This window comes from Acartia tonsa, chromosome 8 (assembly GCF_053477335.1).
Source record: "Acartia tonsa isolate MP-2025a chromosome 8, ASM5347733v1, whole genome shotgun sequence".
Taxonomy (NCBI): domain Eukaryota; kingdom Metazoa; phylum Arthropoda; class Copepoda; order Calanoida; family Acartiidae; genus Acartia; species Acartia tonsa.
Window position 1 is genome coordinate 30064717 of NC_137267.1, and position 26805 is coordinate 30091521.

General features: G+C 30.8%; 1 protein-coding gene across 1 annotated transcript in view; it reads right to left on the reverse strand.

Moving 5' to 3' along the window:
• The window catches only part of LOC145326561 (uncharacterized), a 148132-nt gene that overhangs the window by 1818 nt on the left and 119509 nt on the right, over nucleotides 1–26805 (reverse strand). The window contains exons 9-18 of the mRNA XM_080169931.1: nucleotides 20877–20953; nucleotides 20308–20512; nucleotides 19524–19662; nucleotides 15507–16083; nucleotides 11688–12161; nucleotides 10751–10920; nucleotides 9172–9315; nucleotides 8949–9000; nucleotides 5873–6042; nucleotides 5453–5529 (exon numbers count right to left, since the gene is read on the reverse strand). Coding sequence (XP_080026057.1) covers nucleotides 5453–5529; nucleotides 5873–6042; nucleotides 8949–9000; nucleotides 9172–9315; nucleotides 10751–10920; nucleotides 11688–12161; nucleotides 15507–16083; nucleotides 19524–19662; nucleotides 20308–20512; nucleotides 20877–20953 — 2085 coding nt within the window. The remainder of the gene's footprint in view (nucleotides 1–5452; nucleotides 5530–5872; nucleotides 6043–8948; nucleotides 9001–9171; nucleotides 9316–10750; nucleotides 10921–11687; nucleotides 12162–15506; nucleotides 16084–19523; nucleotides 19663–20307; nucleotides 20513–20876; nucleotides 20954–26805) is intronic.

Here is a 26805-nt window from a genome sequence, read left to right on the forward strand (position 1 = left end):
TCGGGTTCAAAAAATTCTTTAAAATAATCTTCAAACCGCCTTAAGATTCATAGATCAAAATTTGAAAATTTGGCAAAAAATGGCTTTAAAATACATAATAGCTCCTAATGTAATATTATTGCAAAAACAACGGTGTACATTATCTAACATGTATTATGCATATTAAACCATGGATTTAGTAATATTTATTTATCGCATCTTATTATAGTCAGCTTTCCGAGGATAATAAGATTTTAAAAACTAAGATTTGAACCAGTTTTGTTAGCCGCGAGAAGCTGAAGGCCCGGGATAACAAAACTAGTTTATTTTTTTTTTGATTTTTTTAATAATCGTGGAAGATTGTCTGTAATTGGATGCTATACATGATTTTTCATTATGGAGAGAACCGGTTAATCCAGCGGTTTCGAATCCATACTGAAAAATTATTTACTTATTTCTTTACCTATGAAAAATACATATATACATTCATCGAAGAAGGAAGACAGGCTAAAAAATTGTTGGATAATAGCACCAAAGTGCTAAAAATCACCTTTTGACCAAATCCGAAAGCCTTTTTTGGGCAATATCTATCAAAGCGCCAATTGGGGACAATAAACCATTGCCCGCCTCATTTTTTTGGAGGGGGGGGGGGGAGGGGATGAAAACTAATTTGTAATGTTTTTAGGTTAGAATAGTAAAGGAATTTAAATTTTGCTGGTAACTAAGGTTTTATAAACACGATCTCTTATTCGTTGGACTAAAACTTTGGGGTTTTTTAAAATCTTGATTAGAAAGCACCGACAAGGAGTGTATAAACTTTTCTAATAATAATTTTCATTTACAGGAGGGGTGTTGACAATAGGATAAAATAAGGGGGAGGTCTACTATGTTGCCCACTTATCTAATAGTGGGATTTACCCCTTTCTGCATACATTTCCTGTATATATGAATTGTAATATGCCTAATAGTTGGACAAAAATTGCAATTTTGCCCAATTTTATGCTCAAACTTCAAAAGCAGACATGATGATTCAGATTGTACAGATAGATAGAAAGATATGGAAAGAGATAGGAAGACAGATAGATATTTGATAGACAGAGGTAAAACAAGATAGATAGATAGAGAGAGAGAGAGAGAGAGAGAGAGAGAGAGAGAGAGAGAGAGAGAGAGAGAGAGAGAGAGAGAGAGAGAGAGAGAGAGAGAGAGATAGATAGATAGAGAGAGAGAGAGAGACAGAGAGAGAGAGGGAGAGAGAGACAGAGAGAGAGATAGACAGGGAGACAGAGAGAGACAGGGAGATAGGGGGAGAGAGATAGAGAGAAAGGGAGATAGGGGGAGAGAGATAGAGAGAGAGGTAGGGAGAGATAGAGAATGAAAGAGAGAAAAAAAACAATTAATATAGTTATAAAAGTGTTTACTATCCTCCTTGTTACAATGCACCTATCTTCATATGTGGGCCTAATAGCGGACTAAATTATGCATATACATACAGGGATATTGCTTCTCAACAAATTTTTTTTATAAAAAAAGTGATGAGTCACTAATGTGTGCAGTTTAATAGTATAAAAGCTCTCATAGCTTAGTAGACCTCACAACCCCTGCGGGAAAGCTCTTATGTATTACTGAACCATCTCTTTAGTTTAGTTTATCTCTTTTAAAGTAATGAATGATACTTTTGCTAAAATTAATCTACACACCTGTCTACCCTCAATTATAGGAGCTACAAAATGACAATAATTATTATTTCATTGTTCTTTCCCTGTTAGACTGTTCCCCTGAGATGGGTTTTTGAGAAAGGATGCCGCGTTTTTTCGGCATTTTTTTGGACATTGATATCATTTCCTAGTTCAGTTGCTTGTATGTACAATTTTTGTTTTGGCAATTTAAACACATTCTTCTGTGGATTATACAATACACCCCCCCCCCTCCCTCGTCTTTATTAAAAAAATATTAATTCTTTTATAAAAGTAACAGGAACTCGCTAACCGCTGAACCGATATGGGGAGGTGGGTGGGGGGGGGGGGGGTTACCACAACCGTTCCAGGAGAAATCCTTACAAGAAAAACTAAACTTTAAAATGAGGTTACTAAACACCAATCGCTTCCTCCCCCCCCAACAAAAAAATACTCTCAAATTCTTTTTAAATGGATGGAGGGGGGGGGGGGGGGGGCGACTTTATCTCCCCACCATCTAAGTATTAAGAAGTTTTGTTTTGTTGAGGTTTTGTTGATTAAAAGGTTTTTGAGAGCACTGGATGGCTGGGACAAGAAAAGTTAGAGAAATAAGAGGATAATTTTTTTGGGTACAAAAGAGTTAATCTTTAAAATATTTTTTTTCATAAATCCTATCCCCGTAGTCTTGAAAAAAATATGATGTAACATAACTGTTTTGTTTCTTATCGAGTTCAGCTAATTCATTCTTTCTCTCTCACTCTCTTTCTCTCTTTGCCTTTTTCTTTATCTCTCCCTAACTATCTCTCTTCTCTCTCTTCTCTCTCTCTCTGTTAATTAATATTTGCAATTTAATAATTTAAAATTCTCATCTCGAATATTTTGGCATTTGATCTGAAGCAAGTTTAACCTTTTCTTACCGCCAGTCAGTCACTCCAGCAGGGGATTCATTCTTAATTAAAAAACAAGGACGATTACGTTCAATAAAAGCAGTCAAGGAAAACTCATAATTATTACGAAGGAAAGATATTTCTTTTAATAAAATCATAATGAAAGGTAAGAAAAGATCTCTTGAATAGCTGGATTAAATAAATCGTTTTTTTCTTATACTAAAACTTTGCAGGGAGGAAGGGGACATTGGGAGTTTTGATTGCCGGTTTAGTAAGTTGAGTGTCCAAACATTTCAACCACTAATTGTAATCTACAGATGGGTAATTTTGGGAATCATCGTTGTGGATGTTCATCAATTTATAGTCTATTGTCTTATCCCTTTAGAACCCTGTACATTTGCCATGGTTGTTTAAGTCAAGGGACAATTTTCCAGTCTTAGTTCTACTTTTCAGAGAAGATTTATATGATAAATAATATATATTTCTTTAATTCAAAAAGGCTTCTTGTTTATACTTCTTAAATTTTATAAAAATCTGGTATCAAAAATGCACGAATAGATCAGTTTATATGTAGAATAATCATTTCAAGTATAAAAGGGTATAAGATTTTGATAAAATAGCTGAATATTTTTGTTGTTTCAATCATGAAAATGATACAATTTTGGGAAAAGAGTTTTATAAAAAAAAAGCGCTGAGAAATAGTTAAGGAAATGGGTAAAGAGCCGAAATTAAACAAAAATTGCATAATTTACTAATCTTTATATACTTTATTTGTGGATGATTTCGCATGCAAAATAGTCGTGCAATAGACATTTTTTACGCACAAAGAGATCTAAAACTATACATGCAAAAAAATACGCAAACTTAGCGCCTTTAAAGTATAGTTTTTAAACGTTTTAAAAATTGAATTATTATTAAAGCAAACCAAAGTCACTATCAGATACCTAAAAATAATTATTTACTAGTTGGTTCGCCCCTAGAAAAGAGGAGAAAAAAATACATTACCACATATATAAAGCCGCTATAAAAAGCCCTATCGACTTTAAAATGCCTTTATTATATAGGACATGAGCTAGAAATGTTTAATCAAAAGGCTGAAAAATTACAAATATAACCTCTTGTTTAAAAAAAAGCTTTCTTCGAAATTTACATTTATTTAAGATTATTTTAAGAACTGAATCCCTAAAGGGTTGGGCCTTCAGAGTTCCATAAAGGGTGATAAATACAAAATTTCTCAACTAATGAGCTAAAATCATAGAGAAATTTATGCAAGAGTTGTAACAATTAGACAGCAAATATTTATACAAAAGATTGCTTTATCTAAAATAAGGACTATAAATAAGGTGATCCATAGATTACTAATGTTTATTAATCTAAAAAATTAAGGTAAATAAAAACTAAATAATTAATTCTACTCTTTCAAAACAATCTCAATGGTTGGGGAAATTAGAAGGTAGGGTAAAGCTGTAAAAGAATAAAAGTAACATGATATTTTTCAGAGAGGGAGAGGACAATTACACTTAATTTAATCTACAAATCATTCTTTTCTAATATTTTACAGATACGAAAGGAAAACTTAGGGCATAACAATATTAGGAATGTTATTTTAACGCCCATTGCTCATCCAAACATCCCAGCATTTTTTTTTTGCATAATTACATTAAAATAAATGCCTTTTCAGATCTTTAAATTGTGAATAAACCCATGCCAGGGATAAGGCAAATGTAGAAGATAAATGTAAATGAGGGATAGAGTTGTAGGTAAATTTTAACAGCCATTTTTCTCTTTCTCACTGGAATATACTATTGTATAACATAAAATAATTTAGGAACATTTTAATTTACAATTTAGCAAAATTTAAGTTTGAAAATTCAATGTAAGTAAATATCAATACAAAATACTTTAATACTTATTTCTCTCATCTTATTATAACCAGCTTTTCTCGGATATAAAATTGTACAATAATAAGATTAAACCAGTTTTGTTAGCTCCGAGATTCCGAAGGCACGGGCTAAGAAAACTGGTTTTAATAATATGATTGTACATTTTTCTATTCCTAGAAAACTGGATATAATACGATACGTGATTTTTCAGTATATCTTAGAACCGGTTTAAATTGAGCCGATAATAATTGGTTTCTAAGCCATACTGGAAAAAAAATTCTTTCATTTAAGACTTTACTACTAACCCTCTTCTCCATTTAAAAATGCATTTAATAAAACTCAAAATCCTGAAATTAAAATTTCATCGTAACACACCCAGCCATGTTTAATCACTGGCTGTGACGAAATTTCATACAAGAACAAATAAATTAAGAACTTTCAATGTTTCACGACATATTTTGAAATTTAGAAAATAAACTAGAGTAAGCCTGAAAATCTAACAGCTTCTTTACTTCTTTTTTTAGTGGGGTTTCTGTCTTTTGTTCTTAAGGGCTGTTCTAATTATATTAGTAAATAGGTACATTTCTTGCTAGTTATGTCATATTTCAAAGAATAACTTTTAATCAAAAAACAGAAATAACACCAAGCCTAATGCCAAACTGATTGTTTAAAGATCAGCAGAGTTTAAAACAGCATCTGAGTTGAAAATTATCCATGATGCAAAAATTATTTAACCCCCCACCCCTCATCCATTACTCTCCCATTTTAATTCACTCTTACCCCCTTTTCTTTCTTGGGGTATCCCAAAATCTGTGGCAAGCAAATATTAAATTCATTGCATTTTTTTGGCATGAAATTTTTTGATTATCTGAAATCGGTAATAACATAAAATTAATTTTTTCATTAAAATAGATGAAAATATTCCTTAGAAGTTTGATTATTAAAAAACTCACCTTAATCATCTTAAAATCTTTCATAATATAAATGTACAATGTATGTTTATAATTTTTTTTCATAAAAATGATCATTCCTAAAGAGTTAGCTCTGAAAGGAGTTGTTGTGGTAGTTGTAGTTGTCTCAGTTGTTCTTACAGTAAACAACCTCAATCTAAACAATACCATTTAGTTATAATTTTAATAATTTCAAAATTATTGTTAAATATTGCGTACAGCTGAAAAAAAACATTATGTAAAATTCAGAGTACCACATAGAAAGCACAGTAATAAAATACATGTGTTACATGTAATAATTGATCTTGAATAAGGTTGTATTAGTTGTTTATAAATAGACAACTATATTTCAAACAACATTTTTTGTGGACTTTTTTTAATAATTATGCAGATATACCTTTAAATGACTGGATTTAAAAAAAAACATCAATTAAGAAGAAAAAAAATTAACTATACCTATTTATTGTTTTTTTTTATCATATGATGAAAGATTATTTTACCTTTCTGTGGTAGTTGTAGTGGTAGTTTCAGTTGTAGTTGTAGTGGTTGTAGTTGTTGTAGTGGTTGTAGTTGTTGTAGTTGTAGTGGTTGTAGTTGTTGTGGTTGTAGTGGTTGTTGTAGTAGTGGTTGTTGTTGTAGTAGTTGTCTTTCTTGGATTATCATGCACCTCCTAAATTAACATCAAAATAAGGTTTCTGAACTATGATGTGCTTTTGAAAGACCTTTTTTTGCCCCATTAGAAAGGCTCTATCTAGAGCACTAACCCATTGGTGTCATTCTAACCTTTACTTAACCTAACCTAAACTTAAATTTAATGATAGAAAGAAAATATATTAGTTTTAGATTAGCTTTGCTACTAATGCAGAAACAGGCATGAAAGCGCATGAAATAAAAGAAAATCTGCTTTTACATTCAAATTTAATTGAATGAACTCCACGTTTTGGATTTTTTTTGTAAATAATTATCTTTAATTGGCTGCATTAAAAAACACACACACTCAAGCACATTTACATAAACACAAAAATTTAATTTGACTGCAAAACATTTGAAATTTCCGGGTAATTTGCCTATTTTGTGTCAAAAAGTAAGTGATACAAAATAAATTTTTTTATAAAAGCTGGTCAAAAATATGCTAAGAACATGCTTGATTGAAAGATTGTCTACAAATTCCAGATATCTTAAGGGATATGAAAATGGTCTATAAATTGTTTTTTATCTCCAATATGTAGATTAAAGTTTTTGGTTGAAGAGTTTGGACACTTTAAGATTGAACCAATTTAAAAAAAATACCCAAAGTTTTTAGGTCAACGTATAAAAGCCTAGGATTGTAAATATTTGGGTACCTAGGTAATTTATCGACCCAATTAATTTTCTTGATAATTTGTAACCCATCCATTTGCATTTGAGGGTGGTTCTCAAAATTTAAGCTTAACAACTTAACATAAAGTTAGACTATGTATGTGAATGGATAATTGCTCAAAATACCAATTACTTTTTAGGCCTTTAATAATTTTTTTCTTCTTTCCCAGTATTATTTTTTTACAGAATATTTTATGTGAAATATCGTTTCTGTTATAAACGCCAAGGACGTTAATGTCTAAAACAAAATTAAAAGAAAATTTACGCAATTACTAAAGAAAGCAAATACCCCCCCCCCCCCCTCCCCAAATAAAAAAGCTTGTACGTCCATGCCTATATGATATAAAGATTGTCCCCCTCCCCCCAAAAAAAATAAAAATAAAAGAAAAAAATACAATTTTTACCCCCCCCCCCCTCCCACCCCAAATAAAAAAAACTTGGACGTCCTTGACCATCTGTAACACTTGTAAAGATATTTGAATTAAGAGTGGATAAAGCTAAGATTTTAAGAACACATTATCATTTAATAGAATCCCATATGTTTTTACCAAATTATCATAGTTGAAAATGAACCATTATATAATCGCAAAACAATAAGTCGTGTAATTTTTCTCTCCCTTAATATTGAAATAAATGGAACCAATTCAGTTATTTTATTCTTCAGACAACCATATGTTAGTTTTAATTACAAAGTAAGGCTGCGCCATTATCCTAAAGTGTCTCTATCTAATCTTAAAAGTTTTAGGCTAAAGAATCATAAGACAGTAAATCAATCTTACCCTTAAATTCTACATCCAAACAATTGTGGGGCCATTTCCCTCCAAGTGCATTGTCGAGCACAGAAACCCAGTCCCCCCCCCCACCTTATTTTGAAATATATTTAAAATTTGGGTTTGGGTCAGGTTAGTTTATGTTAAATTGGGTGCTGGGTAGCCCCACAGAGTTTAAGCACCGCAGAAATAGGCACATTGATGGAAACCAACATTAATGTGATCTTAAACTTTAATTTACTGATATATAAATTTAACATTGAATGATAAAGCAAAATTGGTATAATAAACCATACAACAATCATATAAACTTACATTCCCAAGAAAAATAAATAAATAATTATCCATAAAATTTTGTCTTTCTTCAACTTTATTGCTTAATAAAAGAATTTTTGTAAATTGCAAATTATTATGGGAACTTCATTCAAAGAGACAAGTTTTTTTTATTTTGAAAAATAATAATAGTAGCTAGTCTAGGACCAATTTAAATTCAAGGAATACAATATTCATAAGAGCGCACCTTACCAATTTTTAAAAAATGAGAAATTTTAGCAAAGCAATTGAATAATGATTGATGACTGTTCCTTAAAAGTCGGTAAAACTTATATCATTGCGTAAATAACTCCAGAAAGCTAAAGGGATCTGACAATGGCCGATAAATCGATATACATCCCCATTTATGACAAACAAAATTATCCCTTCTTTCGATTAAAATTGGTGGTTGAAACGTTTCAACACTCAACTTATTAAACAAACAAATTAAAAAAATCTCTAAAGTAATTAAGCCAACCAATTAGAAAACGTTATTGTAAAACTTTGGGGACTAATGTTATAAACAGCCCATTCTCACATAAACGACCCCTTAAATAGTGGATGTAAATATTCTTTCATTCTCCCCGAGGTAGTCATTTTTTCCCCGGTATCATTTTTTTCCCTGAGCATGGGAAAAAACGTGAGAAAAAATATGTTTAAGTATAAAGAAATGTTCTATCGGTTTCAAACCTTTTCCATTCGATAGATCTTCCCGATTTTGGAAAAACTGTCCGACCGATCTTTGAAATTCAATCTGTGAAAAAAGATATTCCAGTTTGAAGTTTTTGTTTTGAAAATATTATTTTACATGTAATAACGCTATCTTGGATTTTTACAAAACTTTTAAAAAATTAAATTTTTACAATGAAAAAAAATCTTTGAACTTAAATTGACCAATAATTCAAAGATTTTTTCTATTTAATTTGGAAGATTTTTTGTTTGTTTTAAATTTTAAAGTTTACCTCGGGGAAAAAATTAAAATTAAAAACCAAAATTAAACCACATTTTAGCATAAATGTTTAAATGAGAATGATATTCCTATCCAGTTTTTTGTTTAGGAATGAGTAGGAATACCCCATTGTCCCCCAGCTCTCTTTGAAATCACTGACTCTGTAATCAAATCAAAATAACTTACATGAATATGGATATGATCTTCATCAATGATGGTATTTGTAAAACCTTCTTCGTCCTATTTGAAAAAAATATTCATGAACAAAAAATTTAAGAAAAATCTAAGGTATTCTAAAATTAGGTTAAGTACGTCAATTTTTAATTGATAGAAAATGTGCTTGACATAATAATTCAACCATAAACTTCAAAATTAAGAATTAATGTTTTCAGAATTTGTCAATGAACATTCCTGTTGGGGATCTTCGCTCTGTTCCTCTGTGATCTCGTCTATGACAGGTGAGAGGGTGGGCAGGAAGAAGGGCAGGTTGGTGTTGGTTGTAGTTGTGGTGGTCTGACTGGTTGTGGACGTTGATGTACTTGTTGTCGCTTCCCTGAAATTAAGGTTATAAGATTAGATTCATAATAACTAAATAACTGTATCTGTTTTTTCTAGGTTATAATTAAAGTAAACATTTCTATAAATATAAGAATTTAAATCAATAATCCTTGATTAAAATGAAGCCTTTAGAAGCTAGAGTCGCCGCCAACAGTTTATAAAAAAAATTAAAATACTTGAATCACTTGGATGATAGGGAAAAGCAGTGTCCCATTTTGTACAGTACATATTATGTACATTTAGTTTCCTCTCTCGAGTTTTTCAAATATTATTAATATAATTAATTTACAAAAAAAAGATTTTTAAAACCAATTGAACTTTTATTATCAATATCTTATTAGTTATTCACCCTTGTACTTTTTAAACGTGTGTACATTCTCGTACTACTTGGTATCTGTCTGCTGGTGTAATTGCCCTTGTTTATTTGTAATCCAATGAGACAATTAGCCCATCAATTTTCATAATTACCTTTATAACAAAATAAAACCTTGATATGCAGGAATTAGAGGGATGTCACATTGGTAATCATCCTTATATAAAAATAACAGGATATCTGTATGTCTGTCTGTAACATTTTTCTATAAATGAAGGTTCAAAAGGTCCATGAAAGGTTTATAACTATTTTAGGAGAGGAAGTACCCCTAGAGCTCTCTAAAAGCTACTATTGTAGATAGCAGCTTTCCTACAATTTCCTTGTGTTTGTCTGTCAGCCTTTATTGGTTTCTTTGCTTTCTTCTCATATTTATAGTCTTATTAGATTTTGTTTTGTTTTATTTATTTAGTTAAAAGTAAAATGTACAGATTTATTATATTTTCCAATTCTCAACTTTGTATAATTATAAATCATCTTGACTTTTATGAAATGAAAGAAAGTTTTCCGCAGATAGAAAAGGGAAAAATTATAGCATTTATTCCTGTTTTTAAAGTCCTCAGAGGTAATTTATTGAACTTAGAGTAATACTGGAAATATTTTTTATCAAAGATATCTAATCCTTTAAAACTAGACATTTTTTACTTGAATTAGATTTTTGTGAACAATTTTATGTTTTGTTTACAAATATAATAAAACCGTTGTGTTTATTTGTAGAAAAAAAGAGTTATTTCTTATTTGAAGTTTTATTATTGTCTTTTATGATAGTTTGAGGAATTTATCAATGATATGAGATTAAAATAAAGTAACACCCATCAGTCAACAATCTCTTAATTTCTTAATTGCAGAACCTTTATCTAACGGTTCTATAAAAATAATAAAGATCGAAAACATTCATATATACATTAATTGTCTCTCCTTTGACATAACAATAGCAGAAAGAAATATTTGAAGCCAACGAATGAGTTTTAGGGGACAAAATATTTTACAGTCCAATGAGCTCTGGAATTAGTTTGTTTCTAAAGTTGTAAAGCTGCTACGATACTGAAATACAATTTACCTTGTTGGTACGGTGGGTATGTCCGCCTCCGTCGTTATCTCTCTGGTAGTTGTCTGCACCGTGGGTATGAACGGTACCGCTGGCGCAGTGGGGATCAGCTCCAGCAGGTTCCTGGTGCTGCTGGACGGTAAGGCCTCGGTTGTCGTGGTGGTCAGAGACAACAGTTCATCCTGAAAACGGCACATGAGAGTTTGGGACATAATACGTAACTTAGATAGTAACAACGTAATGGTACCCATCAAGAAAAAATTTCAGCTCCTTAATTGATTTGAATTTGAAATTAAATACATTTTTAAGGACAGAAACCAAGAAAAAAAGTCTTTAAAAAAGAGACATAGGATGTAAAATAAAAGCAATAAAATTTAACTTAGGTGGAAAATACGACTTATTTTTCAGGCTTTAAAAAACGGGTAGTGGGTGTTCTATATGCGAAATAAGATTTACATCTGACATATTTGGATAGAAAAGGAGGATAAAAAATGGAGAAAAATACATTTTCTTTCATTGACCCATCCTTGTGTCCCTTATATTCAAACTTATACATTGATATTATACATTTATCCAAATAAAAACCTAAAAAAAAATTTACATAAAATCAAATTGACTCATTCCTTCAAATAAACTAACTACAAAACAATATATAAAATACAACCATTCAACAACATTAATTTTCCCAATTTATAACATAACATTCAATCTACATATTACTTTACTTTTATAGTATTTACTGAAGTATAAATTTGTTTGTTTTTTTAACATGTAGTTTTTAATGTATTTTTTAAATTACTTTCAAACATTACTTTATTCACCTACTTGCCTTAGATTAAATGTTTTTATTAAGTTGGTTTTTGAACAAATCTTTATACTTTTAATCTGTTATAAATTACAGATTTGCTTAAAAACCAACTATTAAATGTTTTTTTTTGTTACTTTTTACCTCATTTTTAGGTACTGACTGAGTCACCAAAAACCCTTGAACATTTGTCAAAGGTTTTGGCGTCCGTACTGCATTGGCAAATGGCGGGAAAGGACCGTCATCGTTGTCTGAAAACCGGTTTTCCTCGTCCTCCAAAGTTATGCTGGGTGGCCTGTTATCCCCAATTTTCAGGCCGTTCCCTCCGCCAGCGGGACGCCGTACCAAAATACCGCCGCCAGTGGGACCCACAACGCCCACCCCCCTATCTGCCAGTTCTGATATCGGTTTGCGAACAATTTTCACCGCCTTATTAATACCGTTGATATCCCCGTTATTTTCAGTGACGTCATCCAAGATGGCTCCGTCTGCAGTTGGGCCAGTTAGTTCGGGAACTCCATGTTCTCCGACGTCAGGGGACTCTGTCTCGTGTACGGCCTGTTGTACGTGAGCATGTAGTGTGAGATGGGGATTGTGATTGAAGCCATGCTCGCCCAACTAGAACACAAATGCAAAAAGCCAGATAAGAAGAGGGTTAGTAAGCATTAATATATTGTTGTGGGGATTTATTCTTTAGGGAAAGGCGTTGTTTCCAACTATTGATTGCTTACTTAGAAACCATGGATTTCCACTTCCTTTTTGTAAACATATAAAAATCCCAATTTTCTCCTTTTTCAAATAATTTTATCTTTTTTTAACCTTAGAAGTAAGCAATCCATTTAAAAATAGTAAAAATAAAAACACACAGGAATTGGTGAAGGAAACGTTTTCAAAAAAAGGGAAAAATATGAAAATAATTAATTAAAAAACTGCATATGACACGCATAAACAGCTCAAATAAAAGTGAAATAATATCCTTAAAAAAACATACTATCATTATAATAAATTATAAATAATAAAAAAAATAATAAAAAATGAGTCTATAGAGAAAGTCCAAGTCTTGTATTTGAGATGTTTATTTACAGTCCCGTCAGAATTGCGAATTTTTTTTTGGTTAGTCAAAATTCATGCAACAAAGAAAGTGTTCTAAAAAATTTAAAAATATTGAAAAACATGCAGGAAATATCTTCTTAACTGTTGTGAAAGAAATTTGAAAAATAGTGCATAAACTTTATTTTTTAATTAGGACCATTACAATTTTCTTTGATTTGTGGCATAAATTAAATAAAACTAGGGATCTTAAGAGAAAAACAACAAGTTTATATACACATCCAATCATGATAATCAAAATAACCCATAGAAAATTATTAGTGGTAATGTTTAGACACTGCTAGTATGTACCACCCAATCAAAATTTTATAAAAATCTCAACAATTTTAAGTCATAGTATGAGAGCGTTTTTGAAATTTTAAAAACTTTGAGTACCAGTATAATTTACATTCTAATGACACCATTCTCCCTGCTTTAAATATTTGTTTCCTTCAGGATTCATATCCTTTCCAATTTTTTCCTAATATAACCTTTTATCAAAAAAAAGCAAATTTTTGTTTCTAAACAGTTATAATTTTAAAACAGATTAAATTAATATTGCTATTAAACATGCTTATACAAATTTTGAAATTAAAAGATTTTCTAAATCTATTTTAAAACATTCATTTCATAACAAGAATGATTAATCCAAAAGGATAAAAAGGGAAAAAATTCTCAAAAGTGTTTTGTTGATGTATTATGATAGTTCAAAGAATATTTTTTTGATAAGAATCCATTGATTGAATTGTTAACAATACTCCTGACTTAACCCTGCCCCCGCCCCCTTGAAAAAAAGTATACTATGCTAAAATTGACATTACAAGGATGTATGATTCAATTTCCCAATAAAAGTAGTATCACCATTGCCCCCCCCCCCCCCCCAATGCCTCCCACATTCTCGGAAATAATTTTATTTCTTAAGTTCAAATATGCTCTTCTACTAAGCTAAGCTCCTCTATAATTCTTGACTTGATATATATATATTTTATTCAAGTTTCGTTGTGTTCTGTCATTCCTTTCTCTTCTATTATTCTAGCCCCCTTACTCTTTCTTTTTCTTTTTCAACCACTGAACATTTAATCTACAACTCACTTCGTCCGTTGGCCTATCCTTATTTTTTTGTGCTTTCTAATTATGAATGTTGTCATCCTGCTTACTTGGTTAATGAAAATTATAATTACAAAAGTAAAATTTCTTACCTAAATATTTTTGAGAAGGATGATTTTACAAGTTCTAAGTTTATATGTTGGAGGGGTGATTTATTGGGCCCTTTCAAGTTGAATGAATAATTCTAATATAGCAAGCTAAAGCAATGTCGCCCTGGGGAAAATGTTCAATGCTAAAAGGAACAAGCACAAAAATGTTGAGAGAGTGACAAGTATATATTCTTTGCATATTAGAACATTTGTAATAACATAGCTACTCTACAATTCATCTGCATTGTATTTTTTGCCTCATATTTATTATGTGTGTCGGTCAGTCTTTTCGGTGGTTTCCCTCAAATGCAGGGGCTAGAAACACCCCCTATTCTAAATAAATCAAAATTAGAGGTCCAAGTGTTCATTAAAAATTATCCTTGTTCTACTTTACTTTTTTACTCTTTGTCAAATTATCCGTCAGTTTGGAAGTCTATATACCAATTAACTACGGATATTAAATGATAAAACAATGGACGTTAAAATGATGCACATTATTGATTTATTATACACAATAAATATAATCTGTTTATTCGCTTGATAAGTATATGGCCATCCTTGTTTAAGGATCTAAACTATTATTTAAAGTTAATAATTCGACTATTCTATTTTAATAAGAAAAAATATTATGCTTGTGCAATGATAGAGAAAGTAATAGAAGCAATAAAAGCAGAATAAGGTATTATACAGTAAAAAATGAAGTATTACTTTTACTTTAAATACAATATTATTAAATAACAAAAAGAAGAAAAAGTCTTAGTAAAATATTTTCCCGTATCGCTTCGAAACCGATTAATAACCGGTGGATTAGAATCTGTTTTCAGCCATACTGAAAAAATATGTCTAGCATCATATTAAATCCAGTTATCTACGAATATAAAAATGTACAATCATAAGATTAAAATCAGTTTTCTTAGCCCGTGCCTTCGGCATCTTCGACTAAAAAATTTAATCTTATAATTGTACATTTCATCCGCGGAAAGCTGTTTATAACACAATGCGAGAAATAACTAATATGGCATTTTTCTCTCTTTATAAAACGAACATATTAAGAAAAAATGAAAGCATGCTTCATGCACTAATTTAAATCATGTCTTTTAAATACGTTTTAATTTTAATAAGTCTTTGATTTTGTTTTTAATAATTTTAGCGTTAATGTTTTGTACATTCTATTAATTTAGATGTCTAAATTTAAGTGAATAAAATATATGAAACTTTAACGCTTTAAAAAAAGATAATTTTTAGCTTTCTAGTATTTTCATAGAAGCATTGCAGCTATATTATGCTAAAACATATGATGTTTTTGCTTTTGTTCTCGTTATTATTATTCTTTTTTAGGGGGGAGGGCTGATATTCTATTAATGCATAATTCTTTTGTCTTATTTTAAATACTAGAAGGCTAAAAAAATATTTAAAAAAAGAAAAGTTATCAGTAACAAAATTTCGAAACTTAAAAGACCAAAAGAATACTTCTTTGAAGAAAAAAAAACAGTAGACAAGTATCATAAATATTAAAACGAAAAAAAAAACATTAAAGAATTCTGAAATATAGCAAGCTTTTATTTTATTTTTATTTTAATATTTCTAAGCTCTGTTGTAATTGTTTTTTCTTCAGTTTTTGTTACTTTAACTTTCAATAATTTTTTTTAGGTTTCAAAAAATAATTATGCTAGCCTACCGTTGAAATTTGTATATCTGGCTGAATGTTGGGCAAAACGGGGGGCGGGAAAATATCTTCATATTCCGTATTAACAACCGCCGCTCCCGGCGCCGTTACTTCGTAATCCTCCGCCGACAAATTATCGTCGTCATTTTCGGCGAGTTCAGCAGGCCCGGATGGACCGCTGGGTGCAGTCGGCCTTAGCCGGCGGCGACCAGTAAATCTTATGCCGGTTATGTCGTCAGCTTCTGTTGCGCTGTTCACCGGTTTCCGCCGTTCGGAAAAGTCAGAGCCGGATGGTATGCGGTTAAGCTTGCGCCGGCCACCGGAAACGCTAGACGACCGACGGTCTTCTTCTGTAAACTGCGGCTGCTCGCTGTCAATATCTTCTTCCTCAAAGCCGCTGTCATCTTCATCGCTAACGTCCGCGCCGTTGGGCCTTTGGCGGCGACGTTTTCCGGTCACGACAATCCGGCCTCCGTTAGCTGCTCCGCGTAGCGCGGTGACCGGAGTGCGGATTGTGGTGAGGCCGCCGCGAGGTGCGGTGACACTTGGAGCGCTGGGGGAGTTGTCGCTTCCTCGTTGAGATGTAAACCTAAACAAAAAAAATAAAATTAATTAAATAATCGACTATTGTAAACTTAATGTTTGACTTAAACCAATGCTAATTATCCTATAAAGTAAAAAGGTTATTGACAGCTCATTAAATTTTTAAGAAAATTACCTTATTATCTGAGAAAGTTTGATAATGTAACGTAAATAAAATCAATAAATTTATAAAAAAAAAACAATTTGGTGATTTATTTATGCTTCTTATATAATTTTTACTTTTTTTATATGTATTTCAACAAAGTAAGGAATTTGGTAATAAATAACTTCTTTTTGGAAGGTATTGTCAATAAAATACGGAAGACACAATTTTAATTAGAAAATTTATTCTACTTTTGTAGAATTTATGTTTAAGTCTTCAAACTTGTTGCTTTAAAGGTAGAAAAGTAACGGACAGACGGACTTACATAATTACTTTAAATATAAGGTAGCTACGTGTTTTTTGGGCAATCATGTTCTTGATGTACTATAAAGATTTTACAAAGGAAATATATTAATAAAAATCTCAAAGCGAAAAAACTGTGACATAATTTCCCCTTTGTGTTTTTTATGACATAATCTTTCCTTTTTAGCATTCTCATAAAGATAATTATCACACTGTAAGAAGTATATAGTTTACATTTTTTGGTAGGAGGTGGGGGGGGGGGGGTAATAACTAACATTTTAGTGTATAGAATTTGAAATTTAAGCAATTTGAACGAAGGGGGTACATTTTTACCAAACACACCCCTTAAGTAAATAGAAAGGATTACAATATACTTATTATATTATTTACTGTCTTTACAATCGAAATTGCTGCGCTACTTATGGAAATATTTTTTTGTTGCTTAGCAAAGATTTTTGTCTTTTATGTATAGTACATTACCATTAAAAAGATGTATGATATAATAAAACAATAAAAAAGATAAAAAAATATTACATATTTAGAAAGATGCTATCATAGATGTAATTCATTTTTTGATACTATTTTATAAGACGTTTTTGCAAAACCGCTAAAAATTAAAAGTTATAGAATATTTAGGTTGGAGGCTCGCGGGGTTGCGACGGATGTTGGGTAGAATGGCCTTGAGATCTTAATGGAGGGAGAGGACATTGGACTGTAAATTATAATGATCTCCAAACTTAATTACACGTTCTCTCATTCGTTGTCTTTAAAAATAGATTTTTTTTTGTTTAAACTAGTAGTTTTCCCCCTGTTATCTCAATCTACAGAAGAGACATTTTGTTTATTTTTATTTTGGGTGTACATAAATTTATCATCTAATGTCTTATCCCTTGGTATCCCCGAGAAAACAGTATATCATAATTTCTTAGGCCTTTGAAATTTGATTTTGGCTAGATTTTAAAAAGATTTTCTACTCAATTACAACAACGCTAGTGCGCCGTTGGTGTTTACGATGTCTTGGTCTGTGGGTTGCAGGCCAGTGAGCGTGTAATAGGTATTACTACTCCTGTAAACTTGCAGCTAAATACCACGAGTAATTGTTTAATTTTAGCTTTAGTTCTATCTGTACTTTTTATGTTGATTTATTGTCCAATAAAAATGTTAATTTTAATAATATTTTAGGGAGAGGATATTTTATCTATAAACAAAATTTGGATTCAGCTTTCCTACCAGTCCCCCCCCCCCTCTCGCACTCTCCAATTTAAGAAGTAGCGCAGCAATTACAAGCATAAACTTATTTTGATGAAGAAACAGTCATAATAAAACAAAGCATTTTATTGTAAACTAGGGGCTGCGCCCCCGGCATTCAGAAGCTCTGTATTTGAGGGGGAATGAAAGGATCAGAAAGTTAGCCTCAACCCATCCAAAGACTTAAATAAAAAATATGAGGAAGCCGAAGGAACAAACAGCCAAAAATTAAATACTTATGAAGTAGCTTTGCAGCAACAAAATGCTTTTAAACTAACGGATGCTTTGTAATAATATGTCATCAAATATTAAACTACAAAAAAAGGTTTTTTCGCATGACCATTATACAAGGCACGAATAAAATGGATTGGTGATTTGATTAAATTTTTATTTGTAAATTTACTCTATACGGGTAAGGCTGCTATTTATGACACTTAGACGTCATGCCCAACAACAAAGGATAACTAAGGGGAGCAATATCTCCTTTCTGTCTAAACATCCGTAAATTAAATAGAGTAACAGACAACCAATTCGTTGATTGCACGACCTTTGTCTGAAAGCACTAATTGTGCATGGTAATGAGTTGCACCTGTTAAAGGGCCAATGCATTTCTTACTCTAAATACATATCAGTTTAAAAAGCATTAATACAATTTGGCTAAAAATACTTTTTCTTAAATGCTAAATCTTTTAACTCCTTGATCTGTCATAATGAAGAAACGAGATTTCATGATTTTTATTAAACAACTTTTTTACACACACACACACGAGGTTTGGAAATATGCAAAAGAAGATGAATGTATGTATATGATCATTAAGATCTAGTAGACGGCAATATAATTCTAAAGGAAGATAACATTGTTTTTTTCCTATGACATTTTCTAATTTCTTTGTGTAAATGATAGAGTACACAAATGGATGACAAATCTCCATATGTGTGTTTAAATTATTTTTACTCAACGAATTTACAAATTACAACGTTAATTTGGATTAAAAATGCTTAAAGAAACGATAGTCTTAATTTTAAGGAAGCTTCGCTAATAATAAACAATCAAATCCTTGTTTTTATCTTAAATTTATCATTTCATGTTTTCATTTTATCTTATAATTTTTACTTTTTAGTTTTCGTGTTACAAAACTGCAAAATAAAGTGCGATAATGCAAAAATTAAAAGTTAATGCAAATTTTATGTTTCATATTTTTAATATTAGATAATTTTTTCAATATCTGTATGTCTGTCTGTCTGTTTTTAACTGTATAATAATATATCCAGTAATCTCTTGTAAATGGCTGCATTAATTATTCTTTAATTATTCAATTAGTTTTAGTCCAGACCATGTTATATGCTTTTTGGTGGGGGCTATGAGAGATATGGTCCCTACGTAGCAGCTAGCTCTAATGAAATATTTCATTGTTGCTGCAATGCTTGTGAACATAAATCTTTGTTGAGATGAAACTCAAAGAAAAACAATTTTTTCTTCAATATTTATTAATGATTGCAGCCAGGGATATAAAGGGATAAACAATGGCCGATACATTGATATAAATCCAAAGTGATAATACACAAAATTATTCCTTCTTTAGATAAAAAATTAGCGGTTGAAACGCTTGGACACTTACCTTAATGAACTAACCAATCGAAATTCAAAATAAATTTCCCCAAAATTGTTGACCCAATGATTAAGAAAACGTTATTGTAAGGCTTTGGGGACTAGTGTAATAAAGAGCCCAATGTCCCCTTCATCCTTAGATTGCAGCATGCTATTGTACAACAAGAAGTATATTGTATAATACCTGGATCTGACCCTGGACCTGGGTCCTGTTGGCAGCTCAGTCTGCGCCTCGGAATCCGCGTCCTGGGGCAGATCTGTAGATTCTTCATCGCGGAACAGAATTCGCAAGCGTTGCCGGTTCAAGCCTCGTGTACCTGATCCTAGAAAGATTAATCATATTTTATCAATATAAAAGCATGTTGAATAGATAGATAGAAAATGAGATATCAAGTTTAAGATACACTTGAAAGTATAAATAGAAGAGTGATTGAAAGAATATGAATAATGCCTAAACGAAATAATATGATAGATCAATATTTGTAGATAGATTTATTGATAGATTAATGAATGTATTAAGTATTACATCTTTGAAAACTCTAAATCCTCATGACTTTGATTTAAAGTGTTTGTTAAATTTTGGGTTGTGATTGGCACACCCCACTGTTAAATACATGTGCACGCCACTGAATGGATAAATAAAATGCTACAGATATATGGAAAGTTAGATGATATCAAATTAGAAATAGGTAGATGATGTTTTTAACTGCAAGAGGGGGAGGGGACAATAGACTGTAAATTATATTCCACTCATTTTTTTTTTAAATTGCTCTGTCATGTTATTAGTTAAAGCTTAAGAAGGTTAGGTTGAATCGTGATTAAAGTAACAGTTTCTAAACTTTTCAACAAACAATTTAAATCTATATAACGGAAAATTTTATTTTAATGATAAATATTGTAAATATTGTGTATATTAATTTCTCTTCCATTGTCATATCCCTCATGTTTCTGGATGAAAAAAATTGTACCTGAAGGTCCAGTGGCACTGGTGTCAGCTGGGCCGCCTCCCCGAATACGCTTCCGTGCTCTCAGCTGGGTCAAACTGGGCGCCGACTCGGCGGTAATCTCGTCATCGTCAGACGGCGATGAAAACTCTGGGCGGCGGGTGAGCGCAAAATCAAATGGCGCCGACGACGCCTCGTCAAGGTTGGTTGTGCGCACAGTTTGGCTAGCCTGAATATATTACCTTAGATATTTATATTTTTACAAAATGATAGAGAAGAGAGGAAGAAAATTTTTTTTTCTCAATAAATGAAGGAAAGAGATAAATGTATATAGAAAGAAAGAGATAAATTGGGAGGGAGTATTTAAATAAATATGTTTTTAAACAAAAAGAAAGAAAGAGAGATTGACAGGAAAGAAAAGAAAGATAAAAGGATAGTGAAAAAGAGAAAATAAAGAAGAAAACACTTGAGTACGATAAAAATATAGAATGCGAGAGAGAGAGAAAGAGAGAAAGCGGGAAAGATTTAAAGATGCATCGATTGAAAAAAAAATCCAAATAATTTAGAGAAATATATTGATACTAAAAACTTACAAATTGTTGTTCATCCCTCTGTATGACTGGGGTCTGTTGAAAAATAGGTTCTATCTGGGGAAGTGCGGGTGGCTGCTCCTGATCATACAAAACTATAGACTCAGAAACAGGTACCTAATATCTACTATCTATCACAATTTGGTGACATGAGATATTTAAAATTGTAAAATTTTGGACTTGCAGACGGACATACAGACAGACAACCTTTATAGATAACATTGTTTTTGAGATACTTAGCACCATGCAGTGACTAAAAAGCATTATTTTTAAAATTAGTGAAAAAAGTAAGAACAAAATGCTTTTTTGAAAAACGACACATTAAAAGTCAAATTGTCCTATTTCCAGATTAAAACAGTTTCTTATAAGAATTGAAAGTATTTAGAAGGCCGGGTTAAATCTATTTGTAGATTTTATTTCAGATAATATAAAAAGCCTCCTTAAATGCGATATTGAAAGGACTGCCTCTTCTTATTTAGATATCCTCCCTAAAGGATTACAATCTCATTTACTAAGTATATTTGCGATTACTTTTATTTAATGAAATCTTCTAATTTTTAATATGTACAAAACGGCCTGCTGTATTGCATCAAGATCCATGACAGATCTATATAGGAAATAAACGTCTATAATCGAGCTCGAATTCTCCAAGTAAAGTATGTTAAAAACTCATAGTGCTCCAATATTCCCTATTAAATTCTCATTGACCAGAACAATAAGACCCATTATTCTTCTTTTAGCATCATTAATTCAGTTTTTTTATTCATGTTGCTATTTGAATAACATTGAAGTATTTGATTTCTATTCATAACACAGAAAATTTAAATTTATAATATAGTAAATCTAAGAAAACTTAGTTTTAATATAAGTTGATTCGTGCGACACTCCCGTAATGTGGTCTGATATTAAACTAAACATTTTAACCCTTTCAGGACGAAAAATTGAAATGAAAAATATTAGGTGTATATTTTTTTAAAAATGTTAAAAAAATTAAGCAAAACGTTAAATCGTGTATTGTTACATTAAATATAGATAAAACAAAAAATTACTGAATAAATCAGTTAAACAGATATTATAAAATAAGACGTTAAAGTCGTAATCTTTATGTGCAACTTAATATTTTTAAAAAAAAGAGAGAGAGAACGGGTCGATAGAGAGAGAGAGAATGAGGGGATAGAGAAAAAAGAAAAAACAGGGGGATAGAGAGAGAGGTTGAGAGAAAGAGAGAGAAAGAAAGAGAGAGAACGAGAGAGAATTAGGGGATAGAGAGAGAGAGAGAGAACGGGGGGATAGAGAGAGAAAGAAAGAGAGAGAACGAGAGAGAATTAGGGGATAGAGAGTGAGAGAGAGAGAGAGAGAGAGAGAGAGAGAGAGAGATAGAGAGAGAGAGAGAGAGAGAGAGAGAGAGAGTGAGAGAGAACGGGGGGATAGAGAGAGAGAAAGGGGGGGGGGAAGTACATATTGAATTTTTGTATAAAATAAAATTTGAGTAAATATATCATTAAATAGCTTAAATACAAGATATTTTATTTGGACATACTAACGTGATAGAGCAGCTATGTAAAGCAATGGAAAAAAAATAAAGATTTTGACTTTGACTTCATTGAAGGACATAACAGTTTCAAAAATTTTATTGTCGAGTTTGAATTCAATAGGACAATTCTAATATGCCTAAATTAACAATCAGAATTATCTGTTAGGGATATTCGGATGGACAGACCAACCCCCACTGTAGAAAAGTTTTGCTTTTAACAAGAAATAGATCATTAACATTATACAATCCCTTTTCAAACTGACCAATAAATGAGGTCCATACTGGCAAGCTATGTTGGGAATATTTACACAATTTTTCGGCCATTGATTAGTAAATGAGAAAATCACATTTTCCCCTAATCCTAGCCAACAGACGAATGGACAGACATTTTGAATTAGAAATGAGATTCGCTACTAAATAACAGCGGAAAATGAATTTTGCAAATGTTCCATTATAATCTTGATAAAAAATGTAATCCAAAACAAATATTTTAGCTATAGGCGGACAGAAGTGCATTGCTTTCCAAAAAATTAAACCTTCTATATTAAATAGCAGAAGGGAAAATAAACATTTCTCCTACAGTAATTTTATTTATTTCAGAGCACTTAAGACAGAAAGTAAAACTTTTTAAATATAAATTTATTGACTTCGCTACTAATATTTAACAGATAAATAAGGATAACAAAATCCATAACTATAGAAGCTCTTGAATTAAAAAAAAGGCAAAGCAAATGAAAGCAAAAAGGATGCACAAAAGACAGACATACTGAGTAATGATACTTAGTGGTATTTGAATCTTTACACAAAAAATATCTTCGATAAAAGCTGGGAAAATTATTTAAGAGCATTACCGATAGACCGAAAGACAATATTATTCTTAGAGTATATATGCATTGGTCAGCAAACATAAAATAAGCCTTCTGTCTTAACCCTGAAAGATCGGGCCCTCTACAAATTCTTAATACATCGGATTTTATACCTTAATATTTGCATCAGCCTTCTACCTTTCCAGTACGGATATTTAATATTCTCAAGAACATTACAGACCAGTGAACAACGTGAGCTGTAGGCTAGTATTATTTACTAAGTATATTTGCGATAACTTTTATTTAATAGATTCTTCCAATTTTTAACATTTACAAAACGGCCTGCATTATTGCTTCAAGATCCATGTCAGATCTATATCACGGTTGGACCCTCAGATGTCAAAACTTTATTTTAGTGTTTGGCCAAAATGACTTTGCAATTGTATCTGTAAGTACGTCTAATAACACCCTTTGCTTTTTTTAAAATCCTAGAAAATTTTTTTTGCAAGAAAATTGCATAAATTCGCAACCTTTTTTAGAACCACTACATAACTCGAGTTTTAAAACTTTTTATATAAAATCCTTTTTACAAAAAATATCAATAATTACTTAAAATTAAACCTGAAAGAAAAAAAATCTCATTACACGTGTTAATTTGCATGTTTTAGGTCTTTTTTTGAGGAAAGTATAACTTCCACATTTTTGACAATAATTATATTTTTTTAACATTTCAAAGTAAAATATAATAAAACTTAAACGATTTTTCTTGAATTATCAGTTGAAAATTTCATCAAACATGCAATTTAAGTGATGAAAATTTAATAAAATCATTTTTTGGATGTTTAGAATTACCAATTTTCTACATTTAAAACAAAATGTTAACAAAATTTAAAAACATTTTAACATATAACTTCAAAAATCAATAACATTTTATAAAAAGATGTTTCAAAAAATAAATCATTAAAAGGTATTAAAATGAATTTGAAATTACTTAAAATTAAAACGAGAACATCTTTTTACACTGTATTCTGTGTGATAGAGTTTAAATGACATGATTATTGAATGAAATATTTCCTAAACTCATTAAGCCTTTTTGTGACTATATTAAAAATAATTTATTTTGTTTTGTATTGTTTTTTTATTCAAATATTTGACAAAATTTTCCCTACGTCAATAAAATAAAGTCAGTTTTTTACTGTTTCCAGGTTTTTCTTTATAATTATAACAATTAAATATAATATAAATCTTCATTATCTTTTATTTGAATTATCATACACATTAAAATGTAAAGTATAAGCTAGAATAGCACTTTTTTCAACGAATATTTTAATGACATTATATCAAAATAATTCCTCTTAAATATCACACAACATATGATTGGGAAGTATAGCCATTTCTTGGAGGTATAATATTTACAAAAATACCATTAATTCTGTTTTTATCAGAAGTTAAAAAAATTGAACAATTCTAAAACAATGGTTGGCTGTCTAGATATTGAGTACACTAAGACTACGGCTCTGTTCTATTGAAATAACGTTGCGAAAAGAGGGGTTCTGAAAGTAATCTACCTAATTATTTTTAAAGAACCAACAAGTACTGTCAGTATCTTTTTTCTTGTAATCTAGCAGACAATCAAATCATAACACAATTTTCATGATAAAATATTCAGGTTTCTACTTCACATTTTAAAAAATATACTGATCAATAAAATGTTCAAAATTTTACTTTGTACTAATTGAAAAAATATGTTGTAATTCTTATTTTAGAGTTACATTTTTATCCCTGACAAAATCATAGACGACTTTTAAAGGCATCTTATCTAAACTTTTTGAAGAAAAACTTAAAAACGTTAATTAAGTATTAAAACTATTTTCTTCGATTTTTCTGAAGTTATTATCGCATTCTATGGGTTTTTTATTATCATTTACTTATATCGAAAGTGCCAAACATTGTACCCTAACTTATTCATTTAATAAAAAACCAAGCGTGATATAGGAAATAAATGTCTATATATGAGCTCAAGTCTTCCAAGAAATAAATGTGTAAAACTCATAGTGCTCCAATAATCCATAATAAACTCTCATTGCCCAGAACAATACGACCCAATATTTTACTTTATTAAGAATAAATTCATCTTTTTTATTTCATGTTGCTATTTACATTATGCTGAAGTATTTAATTACTATTCTTAAAACAGAAAATTTAAATTCATAATATAGTAAATTTACGAAAACTTAGTTTTAAAATAAATTGATTCTAGCGCCACTTTTAATGTGTTCAGATTTACAAACAAAAATTAAAAACATTTTAACCCTTTCGTGACGGTTATATAAAAAAATATATATTGGAAAATAAATTCCATAATTCATATTGCATTTTTGAAAGAATGAAAAAAACATTATTATAAATACGTATCTGAAGATCAAACAAAGAAAAATGGAAGAAAAAGCAAGTGTGAGAGAGAGGTTTTAAAAAAAAGAAAACGCTAAGGCAGAATGTTATTACGTTCATAGTATCAAAGGCTTTTATTATAGAATAAATAACTAAAATCAGCCGGACAGAAATTCTAACATAAGTAGTTGAACTTGAAGTAATCTTTATATGCAAGTTAATATATTTATATTTATTTTCTAATATTTCCCCTGTGAATATACAGTGACCCCCCCCCCCCCAAAAAAAAAGGGCATAGGAAATGTCAGGGAAATTTTATCAAAATCCATATTATTTAAATTCTGAATAAAAAAATGCATACCTAGCGGATGCGTACCTAGCATCCAGGGGCTCTGTAATTAAAGGGGCAGAAACAGGCTAGAAAAAATAGCTTAAAACCATTTAAAAATGAAATAGCCTAATGCCCTCATGGGACCTATTTGAAGCTTACCTAAAATTGAGAACCCAATCGCTTTAGTAGTTATCGAGATTTTAACCTTCAGACAAAAAAACTTTATATATTATTAGCGTTTGCCCCTTTATTATCTACGGACTAGAGAAAAAGCTTAAACCCATCCCAAGACTTAAATCTAAAAATTAAATAGCCTAAAACCATCACGGGACCGATGTTAAGTTCATATAAAATAGAGAACCCAATCAGTTAAGTAGATTAGATATTAAGAATGAGACATTGAAATCAAATTGACAATATATTTACAAATAAAAATATTTTTATTAGTTATTTAATGTTGTATGTTGTAAATCATACAAAACTTGAATAGGAGATAAGATAATAAAGTCTTCCCTGGAAATACTAAAAGCTATACTGACAGACCGACGGCATATAAAGGAAAAAAATACATTTTTAATTTAAAATTAAAGCCGTCTATCTTTGATAGCAGATGAAGAATTATGTTTTACCCTCAGACGGACATTTCTAATTATAGAGGTGCTTCGCGTAAAAAATATATTTAATAATAATTAAGCAAGTGAGGTTTAGGGTGCTTTCCCATATCGAGTACATATCAAGCATTGAAAATACACTTCCAAGAAAATAGATATAAACCTTCCCGGGACCTGTAAAAGAGAACCCGATCGGTTCAGCGGTTAGCGAGATCCTTCGCTACAAACAGACATACATCGTTCTACTTTGTATTATAGA